At 44.8% G+C, this 21209-nt stretch overlaps 1 protein-coding gene across 8 annotated transcripts in view; it reads left to right on the forward strand.

Moving 5' to 3' along the window:
- The first annotated feature begins 3217 nt into the window (after positions 1–3217).
- obsl1a (obscurin like cytoskeletal adaptor 1a) overlaps positions 3218–21209 on the forward strand; it is a 195474-nt gene continuing 177482 nt past the window's right edge. For 6 of the 8 annotated variants that reach the window (XM_059647568.1, XM_059647573.1, XM_059647571.1 and 3 more), the window contains exons 1-3: positions 3218–3538; positions 7201–7284; positions 18701–19810. In XM_059647568.1, the coding sequence (XP_059503551.1) occupies positions 18745–19810 (1066 nt within the window). In that variant the 5' untranslated portion in view covers positions 3218–3538; positions 7201–7284; positions 18701–18744. Of the gene's footprint in view, positions 3539–7200; positions 7357–18700; positions 19811–21209 lie in introns of all 8 variants that reach the window. The other 2 variants (XM_059647569.1, XM_059647570.1) reach the window with 2 other exon arrangements.

Below are 21209 nucleotides of genomic sequence, written 5' to 3' on the forward strand. Positions count from 1 at the left end.
TCAAACAGCAGCCAATGGCTGAAATTCAAAGAAAGACTGATCTCAGGGACAGGGAGAGGTCAAACCAAATCTTCACTGATGCGAAAACACCTCCAAAGGAGTTCTCAGGAGGGATGGGAAGCTGTGATTCTCTTTTAGCCATGGATCTGAAGCCTGTCAGAGTTTGACCATTCCCTCAGTATACAATGTGGAGATTGCAGTGTAGTGAGATTTAGCCCACATTGATACAACAACTACCTGCATTTCTGTAGTGCCTTTCATGACCTCAGTAAATCCCAAGGTGTTTTGCGGCTGCTCGCAGTATTTGTGAGTAGTCACTCTTGTAATGTGGGAAAGTTGGGGCCGCAATGTTGATTGAGGGATAAATATTGGCCAGGACACCAAGGAAAGCTCTCCTGCTTTTTAAAATTGGGACTTTTGTCATTCTTGATTGTGCAGCGATGTTCCAGTGATAATCAAAAGCCTGGTCAAATACTCTGGGATAAATTGGTTCAAACCCCACACTCAACTGGTAAACCCAATTCAAATTAAGCTTGAATTGAAATATAATCTCAGTAATGGTGTCTACAAAGCTATCATTGCAGTAAAAACCTATCTGGTTCATTAATGCCCTTTAGGCAAGGAACCCTCCGGCCTACATGTGACTCCTGATCCTATGGTGACATGGTGGCTTCAACTGACTTCTGAAGTGACCAAACAAGGGAATGGCAACTGATGTAACCGGTTCTTCCTCTCACCCATCCCTTCCTCCCACCCCAAGCCGCACCCCCAGCTACCTACTAACCTCATCCCACCTCTTTGACCTGTCCGTCTTCCCTGGACTGACCTATCCCCTCCCTACCTCCCCACCTACACCCTCTCCACCTATCTTCTTTACTCTCCATCTTCGGTCCGCCTCCCCCTCTCTCCCTATTTATTCCAGTTCCCTCCCCCCATCCCCCTCTCTGATGAAGGGTCTAGGCCCGAAACGTCAGCTTTTGTGCTCCTGAGATGCTGCTTGGCCTGCTGTGTTCATCCAGCCTCACATTTTATTATCCTTGCATGTAAAGCTGCATTTAAAATATGGCCTCATGTTATCTCCCAGAGGCTAGTGAATGCCTGAAATTCCCTATCCTAATGAACGGTGGAGAATTGATCAAGTAAAGTATTTGATGAGGAGGTAGACTGATTCTTGAAACATCAGGGAAGTGAGGGATATGAGGAGATGGCACAAAAGAGTAGTTGAGGCCGGGGCAGATCAGCTGTGATCTTGTTGAATGGGGAAAGAGGCTTGAGGCCTTGACCTATCTCTGTGGCTATTTCTTATGTCCTCCCGTTCAATTGGGCTTTTTAACCAGCATGAAATGTGATGCATCTCTTACTGCAGTGTGATCCTATAGGTAGCACACATTTTGGTCCCTGCACAGGCTGAGTTCTCCCCCAAAGAAACTGCTGTTGCCCGACTGGATATCGAGGCTGCAACATTAAAGAAATCTTTAGTAAGTGAGCAATGCCACAGAATGCCAAACGACATTTCCAGGGAACTAACGTCATGAGAGGGATCAGCACTTTGCTGATAAATGTCTTTATATATAGAGAGAACTGAACTCAATGTCATTCTCCAATCACTCGTTACTGTCACTCGGATTGCACCACATGCAGAGGGAACATTTCATCTAAATGCAGGGTCTCTCCCTGAGAGGTACCTCACTGCCAGTATTTAATGAGATGAGGGTTGGAGATACAAACCATCCACAGTGCAGAACAGCAGTGAGACTTGGGTAAGGTGTGTCAGACGTGGTGGAACTAGGAGAAAAAGCTTTGTATTTGTATAGCACATTAACATAACCTCAGTGCATCCGAAAACACCTTCTGGCCAATGATATGCAATCATTGTTGCAGGAAACATGCTAGTCCAATTTCTGCACAGCAACATTCCACAATCAACACAGTGCTAAATGCCTGTGGCACATAAATCCAAGCTGTGGCACTGGAGGGTCAGAGGCGGTATACCAGTCTGATACCCAGAATGCGCAGGTTGTCTTATGATAAAAGGTTGCAGAGGCTAGCTTTATTCCCACTGGCGTTCCGAAGAATTAGGAGTGACTTGATTGAGGTGTATCGGATCCTAAATGGTTATTACCAGGTGAACATGGAAAAGATGTTTCCTCTTGCTGGCCAGTCCAGAACTAGGGGGTTCTAATTAAAAATTAGGAGTCACCTTTTTAGCTCAGAGTCAAGGAGAATTTCTTTTCTTGGAGGGTTGTGTGACTTTAGAACTTGGGGTCAATTAATATTTTTAAGACCGAGATGAGTAGCTTTGTGTTTGGCAGTGGAATCAAAGGAGTGGATGGGAAGGAGGAATTTGAAACGAACAGTTCAATCACGATCTTATTGAATGATAAGCAGGTTCAAGGTGTGGAATGATCCATTTCTGCTCCTATGCTGTATGCCCGCTTGTAACATTTCTACCACAGTACAGAAAGAGTGCTGCACATAAGGCTTGCTCTCGCAGATGGCACTGCTCTAAAGAAAAGCAGGATAGTTGTCCCCAGTGTCCTAGCCAATAGTTATCCCTCAAATTCCAAAAAAGCTGCACAAATGCTCTGTCCATTACAATATTGCTCTGTCCAAACTGATCACAATATTCCTTACGTTTCAACAGTGACTGCACTTCAGGAGTACTTAAATCATTGTAAAGCACATTCAGACTTTCCAAAATAGTGATAGGTGCTATATAAATGCAAAGACCGCTTTCTTGCTCGAACTCGTAGGAGCAGTGTATGAGCCAAGTCCAATTAGCTCTTCCACACTTCTGTTCAGCTGCTTCGTATCAAATGACAAGGCAGTTTCAATCTTTCTAATTCTGTCGGCTGTCCCACCATCCCCCTCCACCATCCACTCTCACCCCCTCCCAGACATTGCTTGTCTAAGACAGCAGAGATCCTTCTGTAATGTCACTTAAACGTAGACACGTAACACCTCGTTGGCTTCAGCTAATTCTGAATCTCTGCCACAGCACAGATAAGGGTCTTCGAATTCCTGAACGGGATTTGCAGTCACTGATCCTCCTACTTAGTCTGCAGCCCCACACTCCCCCAACCAGTCAACTTTCTCTTGGCAGGCTGGCCAGTCAATGGATGGTGGCCTCCTTTGCTCCCTGCATCCCCCTCCCACTATGGTCTCAACCATCCACACACTGCCAACCACCAGTCCAGCTCCTATTGGTGTTGTCGGGTCATGATGGCAGGGGTTATTTTGGGAGAGGAGACAGCTGGATAAGCTCCTTCAAACAATGAGCTGCAGAGCAGAGCAGGAGGGAGTAAGAGACTGGAGCATGGTTGAGGGGAACGGGGGAGGGTAGTTGCACACGGAATTTAAAACAGTCTTGCTGCTGAAAGGGCCTCCCCTAAGGACGGTCCGCTGTTAACAATGAGACTCATGGAGACGACATCTTAATGAATAAGCTGCAAAGAGGAGTGTAGGGATCTCAGAGGAAGAAACACTTGACAGGCAAACTGCTTCCCATCCCTGCCCTGAATTCTCAGCTAACTGGCTGGTAAGTAAATGATCAAACCCATGCCATTCTGTGTTGTAAAAAGAAGTGGTTGTGAAGTGCTTTCAGAGTATTAACAATCTTAAAGAGATATCAGATCATGTCAAGAGTCTGTGTAATGGAATGCAGCAGGTTGGGCAGGGATCATATGATAGTATTAACTCCCAGTCAAGCCACATGTTGAGTGCTCTTAGAGGTTTTCTGTAGTCCACTCTGTCCTAATATAGCCTGGGATCTTCTCCGTCTCCTTATCCTCTGACAACCCCTCAGGTATGAGGGCGATTTGAAATTAATATATTCAAAAAAGTTTGTTTTTTTAAGAGGCAAAAATAGAAACTGCTGGAAAAGCTCAGCAGGTCTGGCAGCATCTGTAGACAGACAGCAGAGTTAACATTTCGGAAAGGATTGACCCTTCCTCAGAGGGGTTCCTGTGGAAGGGTCACTCGACCTGAAATGTTAAATCTGATTTCTCTCCACACCTGCTGAGCTTTTCCAGCAATTTCTATTTTTGTCTCTGATTTACAACATCTGCAGTTCTTTCAGTTTTGATATTTTTTAGATTTTAAAGGCAACAAGAGACATGGGGAAAAGGCATGAACATGGCTCCAAGGGCCACATGGCCTGCTCCTGCCCCTGGTTTGTATGTTTTTCTAGCTTGTTGCCAGCCAGGGTTCGATGGCTTTTGGAATGACTGAAATGACTGATGCTTGATCTGCAGCTTCTGCTGCATTTAGAAGGTTGGGTTGATGGGTGATTATGCGTTTATGCCGTTCCCTCTGACAGCTCATCTTCAGCTCTGCACCTTTCCAATGGAGTCTCCCAATGTCTTAGGCATCTTCCAGAGCAAACCTTCTCCCTTTTGGTTGTTCACAAGCTAGGGTATCCATGAGTCATCAGGGGATGTTTGATCTCTTCAGGGAGGCCTTGAATTGAGCAGTCTCATTTGGAATCTGGGGTCAGGCTCACGAGTAACATGTACTGCCCAGTGATGCTGGTTTTGAAAGACTGGCCTCTCAACGGCAGGAGTAGGTATTGATGTTAGTCATCCTTTCCTGTTCTTGGATTTGGAGGATCTTGTGCAGGTGACACTGCTGGGACCTCTTTAGTGATTCAATGTGTTCAGCGTAGGCTCTCCAATTCTGGAATATTATTAGTGCACAGACAGGGAAGGGTTCCATTCGTGTGTTTGTGGAATTTTCATGACAGTTATGATTCAGACTCTGAAACATCTGTTTCCAGGGAATAAAGTGACTCAATTGGATCAGATGTCAGTAGGCAGTATGTTTAGGACATTGAGGTCACAGTATAATAAGAGTTTGATTAAGCATAGAGAGGATCAAGACAAAATCAAGGGTAAAATACTTCACTGGAGTAAGGCCAATTTCAGAGAGTAGGGAATGGATCTGTCTTGAGTAAACTTGAATGAACGATGAGCATGCAGAACTGAAACTAGACACTGTGTTGCCTTTATACAGGAACCAGTTCAGGTGCAGGCCTGTAGCAATGTGGTTGACTCTTTAACTTCCCTTTGAAACAATCAATCAGGCACAAGTCAGGAGCGTGGAGGAATACTTTCCAGTTGCCTGACTTAGTGCAGCTCCAAAAACACTTAAGAAGCTTGATCCAGGACAAAGCAGCCTGCTTGATTGGCACTACATGCACACACATCCATTCCCTCCATCACAGATGTTCATAGCAGCAGTGTGCATAATTGACAAGATGCATTGCAGATATTCATCAAGGCTCTTCAGCCAACACCTTCCAAACTCATGTTCACTACTGTCTGGGAGGACCATCATCTGCAATTTCCCCTCTAAGTCACTCATAATCCTGACTAGGAAATATACTGCCATTCCTTCTAAACCCTGGAACTCCGTCTCGGCAGAACAAATACTGCAACGATTGGAGCAAGTAGCTCACTATCACCTTCTCAATAGTAATTACAGACTGGCCAGCCAGAAATTAGCACAGCCCACCATTTTTTTTTAAAAAAGCCTACTGAAGTCAACAGCAATTCTGAATTGACTGTATTTCTGCTTGACATGGAGAACATATGTGATAGAAAACAAGCAAGGTCATCCCCAAAGGAACCGATTTCTGTTTGGCAGTTTTTGAATAGATCCTTTTAGTGAAGCGGATCTCTGGGACTGCAGCAGAGACTGTGTTACCGTGTGCATTATACAATTGGAAAGAGAATGGAAGGGAGAAGTGACAGGGGTCTTTTGACTGCACAGAGGGCAGTCAGCAATGTCAATGTCTCTCGACTATTAAGCTAAAATCAGAAGCTAATTTTCTCAGGGTATAGGTTCAAACCCCACCATGGCAGATGGTGAAATGTGAATTCAATAAAAATCTGTAATTAAAAGCCTATTAGTGACTATATTGAAAAGAATCAATCAGCTTCATTACTTGTCCTTTAGGAAAGAAAATCTGCTGTCCTTACATGCACTTTTTAGAGTCATACGGCATGCAAACAGACCCATTGGTTCAACCAGTCCATGCAGAGCATAATACCAAACTAAACTAGTCCTGCATGTCTGCTCCTGGCCCATATCCCTCCCAATATTTCCTATGCACATACTTATCCAAATGTCTTTTAAACATTGTAATTGAACCCTCATCCATCACTTACTCAGAAATTCATCCCACACATAAACCATCCTCTGCATTAAACATTTGCCCCTCATGTCTCTTTTAAATCTCTCTCCTCTCACCTTAAAAATGTGTCCCTTTGTCTTGAAATTCCACATCCTGGGAAAAGACAACTAACATTAACCTTATCTGGACAACTTACTTTTTTTTTATAAACTTCTAGAAGGTCACTTCTCAAATCGTAGAATCCCTACTGTGTGGAAACAGGCCACTCCCCTACCACCACTTAACAGCTTCCCATCCAGACCCATTCCCCTACCTCTGCATTTTCCCATGTCTACCCACTTAACCCAAACATCCCTGGACACTACAGCATAGCCAATCCACCTACCCTGCGCATCTTTGAACTGTGGGAGGAAGCCAGAAGGACACCCATGCAGACACAGGGAGTATGTGCAAACTCCACACAGACAGTCATTTGATGGTGGAATTGAACCCAGGTCCCTGGTACTGTGAGGCAGCAGTGCTCACCACTGAGCCACCGTGCCGCCAACCTCCTAGGGCCCAGGCTATCCAGCCTTTCTTTATAACTCATACCTGGCAATATTTTGGAAGATCTCTTTTGAGCCCTCTCTAGCTTAATAATATTCTTCCTATAACTAGGCGACCAGAACTGGACACAGTGTTCCAGAAGAAGCTGTACAACCTCAACATGACTTCCCAAAACCTATTTTCAGAGGACTGAACAATGAAGGCAAGCATGCACTAGGCCCGAAACATCAGCTTTCCTGCTCCTAAGATGCTGCTTGGCCTGCTGTGTTCATCCAGCTGTACACCTGGTTATCTTGCATGCTAAACACCTTTTTGACCACCCTGTCTATATCTGATGCAAACTTCAAAGAATTATGTACCTGAACCCCTGGGTCCCTCTTTTCTACTTGGTCTGATCTATACGTGACTGCAGAAACACAGCAATGTGGTTGACTTTTACTTTTAATGGTCAATAAATGCTGGCCTAGCTACACCGCAGAAATGAATTAAAAATACAATTCTTGCTGTTTCAATCTTTCCAGAGGCCATCAAGCCACTTAAAGGGACAGGAAAAGAATTTGAGGATTCTGTGACCGTCAGTACTTGCACAGACTAAATGAGAAAAGGTTTGTGCCTGCGCATCATTACAGTATTAATCATGTCCGGGAACTTAAGATGAACAATGGCTGCTGCTAAAGGTGATTTAAGGGCCAATTCTTTGAGTGGGAAATAAGAGGCCATTCAACCCATCGTGCCTGCACAGGTCCTATTACCTACTGCCAATCTTCCACCTCTTCCCCAGATTGCAACACCATTTCTATTCAAATAATCATCCGAAGCCCCTCTCGAATGCTTCAGTTGAAGCTGTCTCCACCACATTTCCAGGTCATGCATTCCAGACCCTAACTACTTGCTGTGTGAGAAAGTCTTTTCTCATATAACCCTTGCTTCATTTGCACATCACTTTGAATCTATGCTTTCTCATTCCTGTTCCTCTTCTGAGTAGCAGCAACTCTCCCTAACAACTCCGTCCAGTCCATTCACGATTTTGAAAACCTCGATCAGATCTTCTCTCAGCTTTCTTCTCTCCAAGGAGAACGAACCTAATTACTTCAATCTCTCCTGATTGACAGCCCTGTGATAGTATCGCAAGGCTATTAATCCAGAGACCCAGGAAACCTTCTGGGAACAGGGTTCAAATCCCAACGTGGTAGATGCTGGAATTTGAATTCAATAATAATCTAGAATTAAGAGTTTAATGATGGTCATGAAACCATTGGTGATTTTCAGGAAAAACCATCTGGTTCACTAATGCCCTTTAGGGAAGAAATCTGCCATCCTCATCTGGTCTGGTTTGCATGTGACACCAGACCCACAGCCAAAGTGGCTAACTCTCAACTCAATTAGGGATGGGCAATGAATGCTAGTCCACCCAGAAATGACTACATCTCATTAAAGAATAAAAAAAATTACTGAAATTGCTCATTCCTGTCACTAATGATGTAAGCTTGAACGGAGGGTGATTAATCAGTAAGTTTGTGGGTTATATGAAAATTAGTAGGGTGGTAAATAGCTAGGAGGGTAGCCATAAATTACAGGATGATATAGACAGGTCAGTCAGATGGGGTGAACGAAATTCAGTGGTAAATAGAACTCAATTGATAAATGAATCTATGAAATGTGAGGTGATGCATTTGGGCAGGACAAACAAGGCAAGGGAATAAATTATGAATGGTCAGTCCCTGAGAAGCACTGAGGATCAGAGGGACCTTGGTGTGCATGTACACCAGTCTGTTAAATCAGTGGAACAGCTAGATAAAGTGACTAAGAAGCAGTTCTGAGGAAGTGTCAACAGACCTGTAACTATAATTCTGAATTTCTTTTAACAGATGCTGCCAGACCAGCTGAGCTTTTCCAGCAACTTCTGTTTATGTTGTGACTAAGAAGGCATATGGGACACACCTTTATTAGGCAAAGTATAGCGCTTAAGAACTGGGAGATTATGCTGGAACTGTATAAAACATTGGTTAAGCCACAGTACAGCTATGAAATCCTCACTATAGGAGGGATGTGATTGCACTGGAGAGAATGCAGACGAGATTTACTAGGATGTTGCATGAGCTGGAGAATTTCAGTTATGATGACTGATTGAATGGACCAAAGGTGCTTGGTGATTGGTACTGGGTCCACTATTGTTCATCATTTATATAACCAATTTGGATGAGAATATATCATGCATGGTTGGTACGTTTGCAGATGGTACAAAATTGGTGGTGCAGTGGGCAGTGAAGAAGATTATTTAAGAGATCTTGATCAAATGACCAAGAGTGCCAAAAGAATGGCAGATGGAGTTTTGTTTAATGTGAGGTGTTGAATTTTGTTAAGACAAACAGAGCAGGGCTTAAACAGTTAATGGTAGGACCCCGGGAAGTATTGTTAAACAGATACCGAGAAAGACCGACTTTTGGGGGTGCAGGTACAGAGCTTCTTGAAAGTGGTTCACAGGCAGACAGGGTGGTGAAGAAGGCATTTAGCATGCTTGCTTCCATTGGTCAGAGCTCCGAGTATAGCAGTTGGGGGCATCATGTTACAGCTGTACAAGACATGGTAAGACTACATTTGGAGTAGTGGGAACAATTCTGGTCACCCTTCAACAGGAAGGATGTTATTAAACTGGAAAGACTGCAAAAGGATTTACAAGGATGTTACTGAGACTAAAGGGTTTGAGTTATAAGGGGAGGCTGGATAGGGTGGGGCCTTTTTCCCTGGAATGTAGGAGACTGATGGGTGACCTTACAGAGGTTTATAAAATCATGAGGGGCATAAATAAGGTAAACAGCCAATGTCTTTCTCCCAGGGTAGGGGAGTACAAAACTGTCATGATGGATACAGTTATAATATTTAAAAGATATTTGGATGGGCACAAAAATAGGAATGGTTTAGAGAGACTGAAAACAACAAATGCTGGAGATCATAGCAGGTCAGACAGCATCCATGGATAGTGAGCAAGCTAGTGTTTTGAGTCTAGAACGTAGAACACAGAACATAGAACTGTACAGCACAGTAAAGGCCTTTAGGCCCACGATGTTGTGCCGAACTTCTACATGAAACCTAAGGTCTATCTAACCTCCACTGCTACCTTATACTATCATCCATATGCCTATCTAATACCTGCTTAAATGCCCCTAATAAGGCCGACTCCACTACCCTCTCCAGCAGTGCACTCCACGCCTCTACCACTGTCTGAGTACGGACCCTACCTCTGACATTTCCCTAATAACTACCTCCACGCAATTTAAACATATAGCCCATCATAATAGCTACCTCCACCCAAGGAAAAAGTCTCTGGCTGTCTACTCGATCTATACCTCTCATCATTGTGTACACCTCTAACAAATCACCTCTCATCCTTCGTTGTTCTCAAGAGAAAAGCCCTAGCTCTCTCAACCTTTCTTTGTAAGACCTCCCGTCCATTGCAGGCAACAGCCTGGTAAATCTCCTCTGCACCTTTTCCAATGCTTCCACATCTTTCCTGTAATAAGATGACCAGAACTGGACACAATACTCCAGATATGGCTGAACCAGGCTTTTTTTTTACATAGCTGGAGCATAACTTCACGGCTCTTGAACTCAACCCCTCTATTAATGAAAGCTAACACACCATCTGCTTTCCTAACAACTCCACCTGGTGGCGGCTTGCAGGGAACTGTGGACATGAACCCCAAGCTCCCTCTGCTCCTCCACACTGCCAAGAATCTTTCTGTTAACCTTATATTCTGCTTTCAAATTTGTCCTTCCAAAATGAACCACCTCACGCTTTCCAGGGTTAAATTCCATCTGCCACTTCTCAGCTCAGTTCTGCATCCTAAAAATGTCCCTTTGTAACCTAGAACAGCCCTCTGCACTATCCACAACTTGTCCCATCTTCGTATCGTCCGCGAACTTACCAATCCACCCTTTCACTCCTACATCCAAATCATTTATTAAAATCACAAACAGAAGTCGACCCAGTACAGGTCCTTGTGGTACACCACTTGTAAATGAGCACCATGTTGAATATTTTCTGTTCACTACCACCCTTTGTCATCTAAGGGTCCGCCAATTCTGAATCTAATCTGATACATTTCCAGTTATCCCATGTCTCCTTACTTTCTGCATGAGCCTACCATGGGGAACCTTATCAAACGCCTTACTTAAATCCATGCATACCACATCCACCGCTCTACCTTCATCCACGTGTTTGGTCACCTCTTCAAAGAATTCATAGAGATTTGTGAGGCATGATCTACCCCTCACAAATCAAACTGTGCCTATCCAATTGATCATAAATCCTATCTCTCAGAGCCCTTTCCAATAATGTGCCCACCAGTGAAGTAAGACTAACTGGCCTATAATTTCCAAGGTTATCCCTATTACCTTTTTTGAACAAAGGAATGACGTTTGTCACTCTCTAATCTTCCACCACCAGACCAGTGGACAGTGAGGACGAAAAGATCATTGCAAAAGGCCCCGCGATCTCTTCCCTCACTTCCCATAGAATCCTTGGATAAATCCCATCAGGCCCAGGGGACTTATCTATCTTCAAGTTTCTCAAAATTCCTAATACATCTTCCTTACTAACCATCCACTTCCTCTAGCCTAACAGCCTGTTTTACACTGTCCTCCCCTACAACTAGGTCCTTCTCAGTTGTTAATACCGAAGAAAAGTATTAATTAAGGACTGGATGCGAGTTTGCTCGCTGAGCTGGAAGGTTAGTTTTCAGGCATTTCGTCACCATTCTAGGTAACATCATCAGTGAGCCTCCGACAAAGCGCTGGTATTATGTCCCGCTTTCTATTTATCTGGTTAGGTTTCCTTGGGTTGGTGATGTCATTTCCTGTTCTTTTTCTCAGGGGATGGTAGATTGGCTCCAAATCAATGTGTTTGTTGATGGAGTCCCGGTTGGAATGCCATGCTTCTAGGAATTCTCGTGCATGTCTCTGTTTGGCTTGTCCTAGGATGGATGTGTCACAAATCTTCTCAAAACTTGCTATTAATTAAGGACCTCTCCTATCTCTTTAGGCGTCATACACAAATTACCTTTACAAGCCTTGATCGCTCCCCCCCACACTCCCTTTCTCTGGTCATTCTCTTATTCCTCATGTATGCGTAAAAAGCCTTGGGGTTTTCCTTGATCCTACCTGCCAAGGTTTTCTCATGCCCCCTTATGGCTCTCCTAAGCCCTTTCTTCAGCTCCTTCCTGGTTAACTTGTACCCCCCTAGTGCCTTTTCCAATGCTTGTTACCTAAACCTTATATCAGCATCTTCTTCCTCTTAACCAGTCGTTCGACCTCTCTTGAAAACCAAGGCTCCCTCACTCGACCACATCTTCTCTGCCTGCTAGGGACAAACGTATCGAGCACATGCAGTATGCATTCCTTAAACAATCTCCACATTTCTATGGTGCTCTTCCCTGACAGCACTTGTTTCCATTTTAGATTACCCAGTTCTTGCCCAACAGAATTATAATTACCCTTCCCCCAGTTATACACCTTACCCTTCTGTATGTACCTATCCTTTTCCATTACTTTGTAAAAGTAACAGAGTTATGATCGTGACTGCCAAAATGCTCTTCTACCAACAAGTCTGACATTTGGTCCGGTTCATTGCCAAGCACCAAATCCAAAGTGGCCTCTCCTCGTGTTGGTCTATCTACATACTCTGTCAGGAATCCTTCCTGAACACATTGGACAAAATCCGCTCCATCTAAACTATTACAACTGAAACGTTTCCACTCAACATTTGGAAAGTTGAAGTCACCCATGTCCACAACCTTCTGCACCTTTCCAGTATATGCTTCCCAATCCACTCCTCCACTGCTCTGCAACTATTAGGGGGTCTGTAAAAATTCCCCAACAAAGTGACTGCTCCTTTCTTGCTCTGACATCAACCAAAACTGACTCTGTAGACATATTATTCTCGAACTGCCTTTCAGAAGCTGCTATACTATCCCTGACCAGCAACGCCAGTCCCCCGCCTCTTTTACCACCCTCCCTATTTCTTTTAAAGCATCTAAATCTCAGAACTTCCAACAACCATTCAGTTCCCTGATTTACCCAAGTTTCTGTAATGGCCACAGCATCGTTGCTCCAAGTACTGATCCATGCTCTAAATTCATCCACCTTATTTCTGGTACTTCTAGCATTGATGTACACACACTTCAAACCATCCCTGTGTGCACAATTGCGCTCCATCGACCACATTTCTTTATTAACAACCTCACTCCCTGTTATGTCTGTTGGATGGCTGAATACCTCATACACTGAATTAGAAATCTAGTTCCCCACCCCCTGCCAATCTAGTTTAAACCGTCCCGTATTGTTCGAGCAAACTCCCCCTCCCAGGATATCTGTGCGGGTCTGGTTCAGGTGCAACCCGTCCTTCCTGCACAGGTCCCATCTTCCCCAGAATGTGCTCCAATATCCACATAATGGAAGCCCTCCCTCCTACACCAGCCCTGTAGCCACGTGTTTAGCTGCACTCTCTTCCTACTTCTTACCCCATTATCACGGGGCACTGGTTGTAATCCAGAGATAACTACCCTGTTTGTCCTGGACTTCAGCTTCCACCCTAATTCCCTGTACTTGTTTTTCACATTCTCAGTCCTTTTTCTACCTGTGTCATTGGTACCGATGTGTACCACGACTGCTGGTTGATCAGCCTTCCTCTTAAGGATCCTTAAGACATGGTCCAAGATGTCACGCACCCTGACACCTGGGAGGCAACATACCATCCGTTCGTCTCGTTTGCGTTCACAGAACTGCCTGTCTGTGCCTCTAACTATTGAATCCCCCACTACAATTGCTCTCCTATTCTCTCCCCTTCCCTTCTGAGTCACAGAGCCAGACCGTGTGCCAGAGACCCAGTCCCTGTGGCTTACAAAACAGTATAATTATTGGTGTTGGGAACGACCACAGAGGATCCCTACACTGACTGTTTCTTTCCCTTCCCTTTCCTTACTGTCAATCAAATGCCTTCATTCTGAGGGGTAACTATGTCCCTGTAGCTCGCTTCTATCACCAACTCAGTCTCCCGAATGATCCTACGTTCATCCAGATCCAGCTTCAGTTCCCTAACACGGTCTTTGAGGAGCTGGAGCTGGGTGCACTTCCTCAAGGTGAAGTCAGCAGAGTCACTGCTGTTGATCCTTTCCTCCCACGCTCCAGGGCCAGTATGTCCTTCCTGAGGTGTGAGGCCCAAAATTGGACACAGTATTCTAAATGGGGCCTAACCAGAGCTTTATAAAGTCTCAGAAGCACATCACTGCTTTTATATTCTTACCCTGTTGAGATAAACGACAACATTACATTCGCTTTCTTAACCACGGACTCTACCTGCAAGTTAACTTTTAGAGACTCCTCTGCTCTACCTTCATCAATGTGTTTTGTCACATCCTCAAAGAATTCAATAATGCTTGTGAGGCATGATTTGCCCTTCACAAAGCCATGCTCTTTCTAATCAAGAGGTGCTTTTCCAAATAATCATAAATACAATCTCTTGGAATTCTCTCCAATAATTTGCTCGCCACAGAAGTAAATCTGATTGGTCTGTAATTCCCAGGATTATCCATATTCCCTTTCTCGAACAATGAAATAACATTTGTCACCCTCCAATAACCTCTTCCTTCCTAACATCACCTCACAATCCGCCTTGGGAGCCTACAACCCAATGGCCAAAATCTCCCCACTTCCGGCCTTATCCCATGACCAACCATCCCTCTCATCCCTGCCTCCTTAACCTGACACGACCTGTCCATCTTCTCCCCAACCTATCCACTCCTCCCACCACACTGATCAATCCCCACCACTGCCCACCTGCACTCACCTATCACCATCCCACTTATCTTCCCCAGCCCCAACCCTTCTCCCTATTTATTTCGGGGCTCCCTTGCCCCTCTCCCATTTCTGAAGAAGGGTCCTGACCCAAAACATCAACTTACCTGCTTCTTTGATGCTGCCTGGCCTGCTGTGCTCCTCCAGCTCCACACTGTGCTATCTCTATGTGGATGAGTTGAGCCGAAGGGCTTGTTTCATCCTGTATGAATGGGGTTGTTTTACTTTAAGCAGAGGTTATTAAGAGGGGACATGATTGAGCTATATAAAATTATGTTCAACATTGACTGGGTAAACAGAAAGAAACTTTTCCCCAGTGGAGAGGTCAATCACCGAGGCAACAGATTCAGGCTGAGTGGCAGAAAATTTAGAGGAGAAATGTTTGGTGGAAATCTAGGGGTGTTGGAAAATTGGATTAGAATAATTAGATAGTTGTTTTTGACTGTGCCAGGCTTGATGGGCTTAAGGACCTTTTTCTGTGCTGCTGATCTTTTCAACTGCATGACTATAAATGGTGGACGTGAAGTTGAAACGTCTGTGGAATTTCATGTGGTCCCACATTTGGCTGGAAAGTAATGCAAGTACCACTTGAGACACATAGTTGTACAGACTATTTAAAGTGAAATTTACATTTTTACTTGAAATATTCTTTACCTGGTAATTTACGGGCACATAATGTTCATTTCAGTTGGTTTGTCACAATAAAAAAAATTAGAAGTGTGAAATGCTGTCCAGCATCCTGCGGGAAATTTCTTTCCTTTCCATTTTGTACAGGGGTGAATAAAGGTTTATAGATTTTTATTCTCCAAATGTATTAGTGGTTGCGGGGCAAGGCCAAAAGTGGAGTAGGTTGCATATCAGTCACAATCTGGTTATGTGTGGGAATAGATTTGAGGGGCAAATTGCTGCTGTTCCTATCTTCCTAGGAGCAGATATCAGTCTGTGCATCGAAGTGAATATCTATCAGGGTGTGTAGAGTCAGGGCCTTACAGCACTGAGACACGAATAGCTCAATGTCAACTAAGATGTCTATCCATGCTAATCCCATTTCCTTGCATTTGGCCCATATCATTCTCAACCTTTCCTTTCCACGTATTTGTCCAAATGTCTTTTAAATGTTGTTAATGTACCCGCTTCAACCACTTCTGCTGGCACCTCATTACATATGCATATCACCCTCTGTATAAAAAAAGTTGCCCATCAGGTTCTCATGTATTCTTTCTCCTCTTACTTTAAATTGATGCCCTCTAGTCCTCAATTCCCCAACCCTGGGAAAAAGACTGAATGCATTCACCCTATACATGTCTCACCAAATCTTATACACTTCTATAAGATCCCCCCTCAGTCTCCTATGCTCTAAAGAAAAAGTCCAAGCTTGTCCAGTGTCTCTCTATAACTCAGTCCCTTGAGTCCTGGCAACATCCTTATTGTTTTTTGCACTCTTTACAGTTTAATAACATCCTCCTTGCAGTACTTTGGTCTTCAAAAGATGTATAATAAGTGCATATTGGGTATCTAATGAGTGCGTACCAAAATGTGTAATAAAGGGCAACAAGTAGGTATCAGGTGTGTACTGAATGACCAGAAGGGCATGTGATGTGGTGGTATCTGTTATTTAAGAGAATTTCCGGTGTGCATTGTGGGGTTATCGGAGGTGTAATGAGAAGGTATCAGGGTGTTTAATGTGTGGCCTTTGTTGACAGCACTAGCAGTTACAAAGTTTGTCCTAGAGACCATTTTCATTGCAATGGAAGATATTAAAATGCAGGATATGGAGGCAGAATGACCTGAGTAGGATATTAGGTCAGCACAACATCGTGGGCCGATGGGCCTGTACAGTGCTGTACCGTTCTATGTTCTATAATGGCCAACTGACAGTGCTTAAGTGGAATGAGTGACAGCACTTCCCAAAAAATCGCTTCATTTAAAGAAGAGGAAAGGAAGGAGTGATTATCGTTGGAGCAATATGATCAGCAGTCACTGTTAACAGGTTTCACTCTGATATCAATGATGCCAACATACCAATCGAGCGCCAGTTTCGAGTTCCGAAATGGATTTTTGTCTGCACAACATCAGTGTTGTTAGCACAATGCTGTACTGCTTGAGGTGGTTAAAGTTTTTAGAGCTAAACTGTGTTTAGAAAAACTCTGCATTTATAATAGCAAGCTCTGCATACTAAAAATTGCCAATCTCTTATTCTGAGACTATGTCCCCTACTTGTAGGTCCTCACAGGCACTCCCACAGACCGGGGAAACAAATTTCCTGCATCTATCCAGGATATCCCTTTAAGAAGTCAATGTATGCTTTAGGGAGACTCTTAATGGAGGAGGGAATGTCAGCATGAGAGAAGGTGTCAGCAGCCAATCATCTAAAATGAGGATAGAGTCAAGTGGCAATTACAAAGATGAAACTAGACATTCTTAGCAAAGACATGTAGCTGGAAGTTAATCATGGTCATACAGACTCCTGTGAATCACCCTGAGATGTTTATAATGATAACAGTGATATATAAATCTAAGTTGCTGGTCATGTTATTGGGAAGTATTTGTGGGTGGGGATGATGGCCTGGCGGTATTATCACTAGACGATTAATCCAGAGACCCAGATGATGTTCTGAGGACCAAGGTTCAAACCCCACTGTGAGATAAGGTGCAATACGAATCTGATGAAATTCTGGAATTAAGAGTCAAATGATGACCATGACACCATTGTCAATTGTTGGAAAAATCAAGTCGGCTTCACAAATGTCCTTTAGGGAAGGAAATTGCCATCCTTACTTGGTCTGGCCAACATGTGACTCCAGACCCATGGCAATGTGATTGACTCTCAACTGCCGACTGGGCAATAAATGCTGGCCTAGTCAATAACACCCACATCCCCTTAATGAATGAAAACCAAAGCAATTCATCACACAATATCTACTAGAATAGTCTTGCCTTAAAAGTTGTTCATGGAATCATACAAGACAGAAGAGGCTGTTCGGCCCATCAAATCTGTACTGCCAAAATATACCAAATCTACACTTGTCCCACTTTCTCCCATTAGGTCCGTATGAATGTTATGACACTTTCAGAGTTTATCCAAGTACATTGTAAAGGTTCTGAGCTTTACCGCCTCAACTACCCTCCAGGCAGTGCATTCCAGATCCTCACACTTCCTCTGGGTGATTCAGTTTACCTCAAATCCCCTCTAAACCTCCTGTCTTTCACTTTAAAATGGCATCCCTTTGTTACTGACCCCTAGACTAAGGGGAACAGCTGCTTTCTACCAATCCTGTCCTTGCCCATCATGATCCTATGACACCTGCCCACCTCAACGTTCTTTACTTTAAAGAAAAGAACTTGAACTTATCCAACCTCTTCATAGCTGAAATGCTTCATCACAGAATTTCCTCTGCACCTCCTCCATTGCAATCATGTTTTTCATATACTATGGTGACCAGAACTGCACACAGTACTCCAGCTGTGGCCTATCCAAAGTTCTGTACCAAAATGGTTGATGTTGGTGCTACATGGGACTTTCCAGAAACCGGACTTGATGACTGTTGTTCCTGAAGGGTCATGGAACCAAACTGACAAGATGGAGTTGAGTTAATGACCAGCAACTATATCACTGAATGGATGAACCCAGTCTGATGGGTTGAATGGCCAACTCCCGGTGTACCTACAATAAGGTGAATGTGTTGGGCATCTGACCTTAGCTGGGGAAGAGACTAAACAGCTCTGATCAGTTTTTACAGTATGGAAACAGGCCATACAGCCCAACCAGTCTGTGCTGGCATTTGTGCTCCACATGACCTTAACCCCATCCCCACCTCGACATACCAGCACGCCCTTTCTTTTTCCCTCGTGTTTATGTAGTTCTGCCTTGCATTTAAAAAGCCTCTACCACTCTTTGAGACCACATTGCCTTGGTGAGGAAATTTCTCCTGAATTCCCTATCGGATTTGTTAGAAATAATAATAATCTATGAACACAACTACAAAGTACGTTCTTCCTACCTGACCCGTCCGCTCCTCTTGCTAAATGGTACTGGCGAAAAGCTGCTCCTGAGATGATGCTTGGCCTGCTGTGTTCATCCAGCTCCACACTTTATTATCTTGGATTCTCCAGCATCTGCAGTTCCCATTATCACAGGTTCTCAGATTATTTTGCTTTGCTCGTTTCTAGGTGCCTGACCAGAAAAGACTCATTCGATCCCTGATTATTCTTCAATGGACGTCTTTGGTGGCGCTCCGAGATTTTTATCGTATCCCAGGACGTTCACAGTGCCCAATGGGGCAGACGCCGTTCTCAAGTGCCAGATCATTGGGGACCCTCGTCCAACGGTGATCTGGGAGAGGGACAAGACACAGATCTCCCCTCGCGGTCGCTACCGGTTCCTGGAGGACGGCAATGTCTATAACCTGGTGGTGTCGCGGGCCAGGATGGAAGACAGTGGGCAGTACATCTGCAAGGCCAAGAACGGGGTGGGGGAGACCTACGCGGCCGCCACCCTCAAGGTGGAGGAGGGTGACGGGAACCCGGAGAACCGGCCGGCCTTCGTGGTCAAACCCACCTCGGCCAGAGTGGTCCGCGGCCACGACGTGATCTTCACCGGACGGCTGGCTGGCTCCCCGATGCCGGCGGTGACCTGGGAGAAGGACGGCAAGAAGCTGAGCGAGATCTTCGAGAACGGGCATTTCAGCGAGGGCTGCGACGGTGAAGGGTGGCACCACCTGAAGGTCTTCAACGCCCGCATGCCGGACGCGGGGGTGTACCTCTGCAAGGCGCGCAACCTTTACGGCGAGGCCATGTCGGCGGCCGTCCTCCTCGTGGACCCAGGCGACGCGCCCAACGAGCCAGTCCCACCCACAACCGCCAGCAACGGTCTTGGGGTGAGCGAAGGGTCAGGTGTCCAACGGATCCGGCGCGAGGCGCGGCGCGGGAAAAGGCATCGCCTCGCTCACCGCGAGCCGCAGTCAGTCTCCGGCGTCGCCCGACAGAGCCAGGGTTCCGGCGAACCACCGACGGCCTGCAAAGTCAAAGTCTTCTCGGTGACGGAGGGCAAGCACGCGAAGTTCCGCTGCTATGTCACCGGGAAGCCCAAGCCAGAGATTTTCTGGAGGAAGGACGGCAGGCTGATCGTCTCCGGAAGGCGTCACCTCCTCTACGAGGACAGGGAGGGCTACTTCATCCTCAAGGTGCTGTACTGCAAGCAGCAGGATAATGGCCTCTATGCTTGTGCAGCCTCCAACGCGGCTGGTCAAACCCTTAGCTCAGTGCTGCTCAACGTCAAAGGTAAGATTAGAATGCATGGAAACATTTCTCAGTAAGAAGGGCAGGAGTGAGAAAACAAAGCAAAAGCATCTATTTTATGATGATATGGAGTCTACACGTTTAAAAAGAAAATCCTTTCATGGGTGTCGCTAGCTAGACCAACATTTTGAAGGGGCAACAAAAACAGAAGTTGTTGGTAAAGCTCAGCAGGTCTGGCAACATCTGTGAAGAAAAAAATTAGAGTTAACTTTTCAGGTCCGGTGACTCTTCTTCAGAACTGATGTGGCATCTTATCAGAAGTGCGCAAAGGTCACCGGACCCGAAAAATTAACTGATTTTTTTCTTCATAGATGTTGCCACACATGCTGAGCTTTTCCAGCAACTTCAGTTTTTGTTCCTGATTTACAGCATCCGCAATTCTTTCGGGTTCTTTAGAAGAGGTAACTTGTGCTATGGTTAAAGGATGCCATGTAGACGCGCTACATTTAGACTTCCAGAGGGTCATTTGATAAGATGCCATATTATTGTGGAAAGCAAAAGTTCATGGTGTAGAGGGTATTATGTTAACATGATTGGAAGAATGGCTGACTGGCAGAAGACTGAGACTGAGTAAATGGCAGATGTGATGAGCCACAGGGTTTATGGTAGATCTCAATAAGCATGACAGGAGTGGGAATTAAAACACAAATCTCAATCTTAAGTCTGTTTTCCTCCATTGCCTTCTGAGGTAAGTTCATTGAACATTTTTAAGACAGAGGTAGAAAACATTCTGAAGTTATTTCTACTTTCTGTCCACAGATGCTGCCAGACCTGCTGAGTTTTTTTTTCCAGCCATTCCTGTTTGTGTCTCTGATTTCCAGCTTCTGTGGTCTTTCATTTATTTTTGTATAGAGTCTTGTTAAGCAGGAGGCTCAAGGTCTATTGGGGTAGAATGTGAAATTCAAAACACAATAGACCAGCAATGGCCTTATTGAATGGTGACGCAGTCTTGAGGGGCTGAATTTGTATGTTCTTAGGTTCACATTCTGCCCACCCCTAATTAAGAAGGCGCTGATGAACAGGCTTCTTGAATTGCAGCAGTCCCAGGCATATGGATCCAACCACAGATTCATAGGGTTTTTACAGTGCAGATAGAGGCTATTTGCCCATGGAGACTGCACTGAGTTTCCAAAGAGCATCCCATCCAGACCCAACCACTATTTTATCCCCCTTAAGCCTGTATATACCATAGCTAATCCAGCTAGCCTGCACATGCTTGGACGGTGGGAAGAAACTGGAGTGCAGAAACTGGAAACAGTCACCCAAGGCTAGAAGTAAACTGGGGTTCCTGGTGCCGTGAGTCAGTAGGGCTAATCCCTGTGCCACTGTGCCTTTCAAGAGTCAATTGCATCTCCAGAATATTTTTAGTCAAGATTCAATG

The sequence above is a fragment of the Stegostoma tigrinum genome, chromosome 7 (genome assembly GCF_030684315.1).
Source record: "Stegostoma tigrinum isolate sSteTig4 chromosome 7, sSteTig4.hap1, whole genome shotgun sequence".
NCBI lineage: Eukaryota > Metazoa > Chordata > Chondrichthyes > Orectolobiformes > Stegostomatidae > Stegostoma > Stegostoma tigrinum.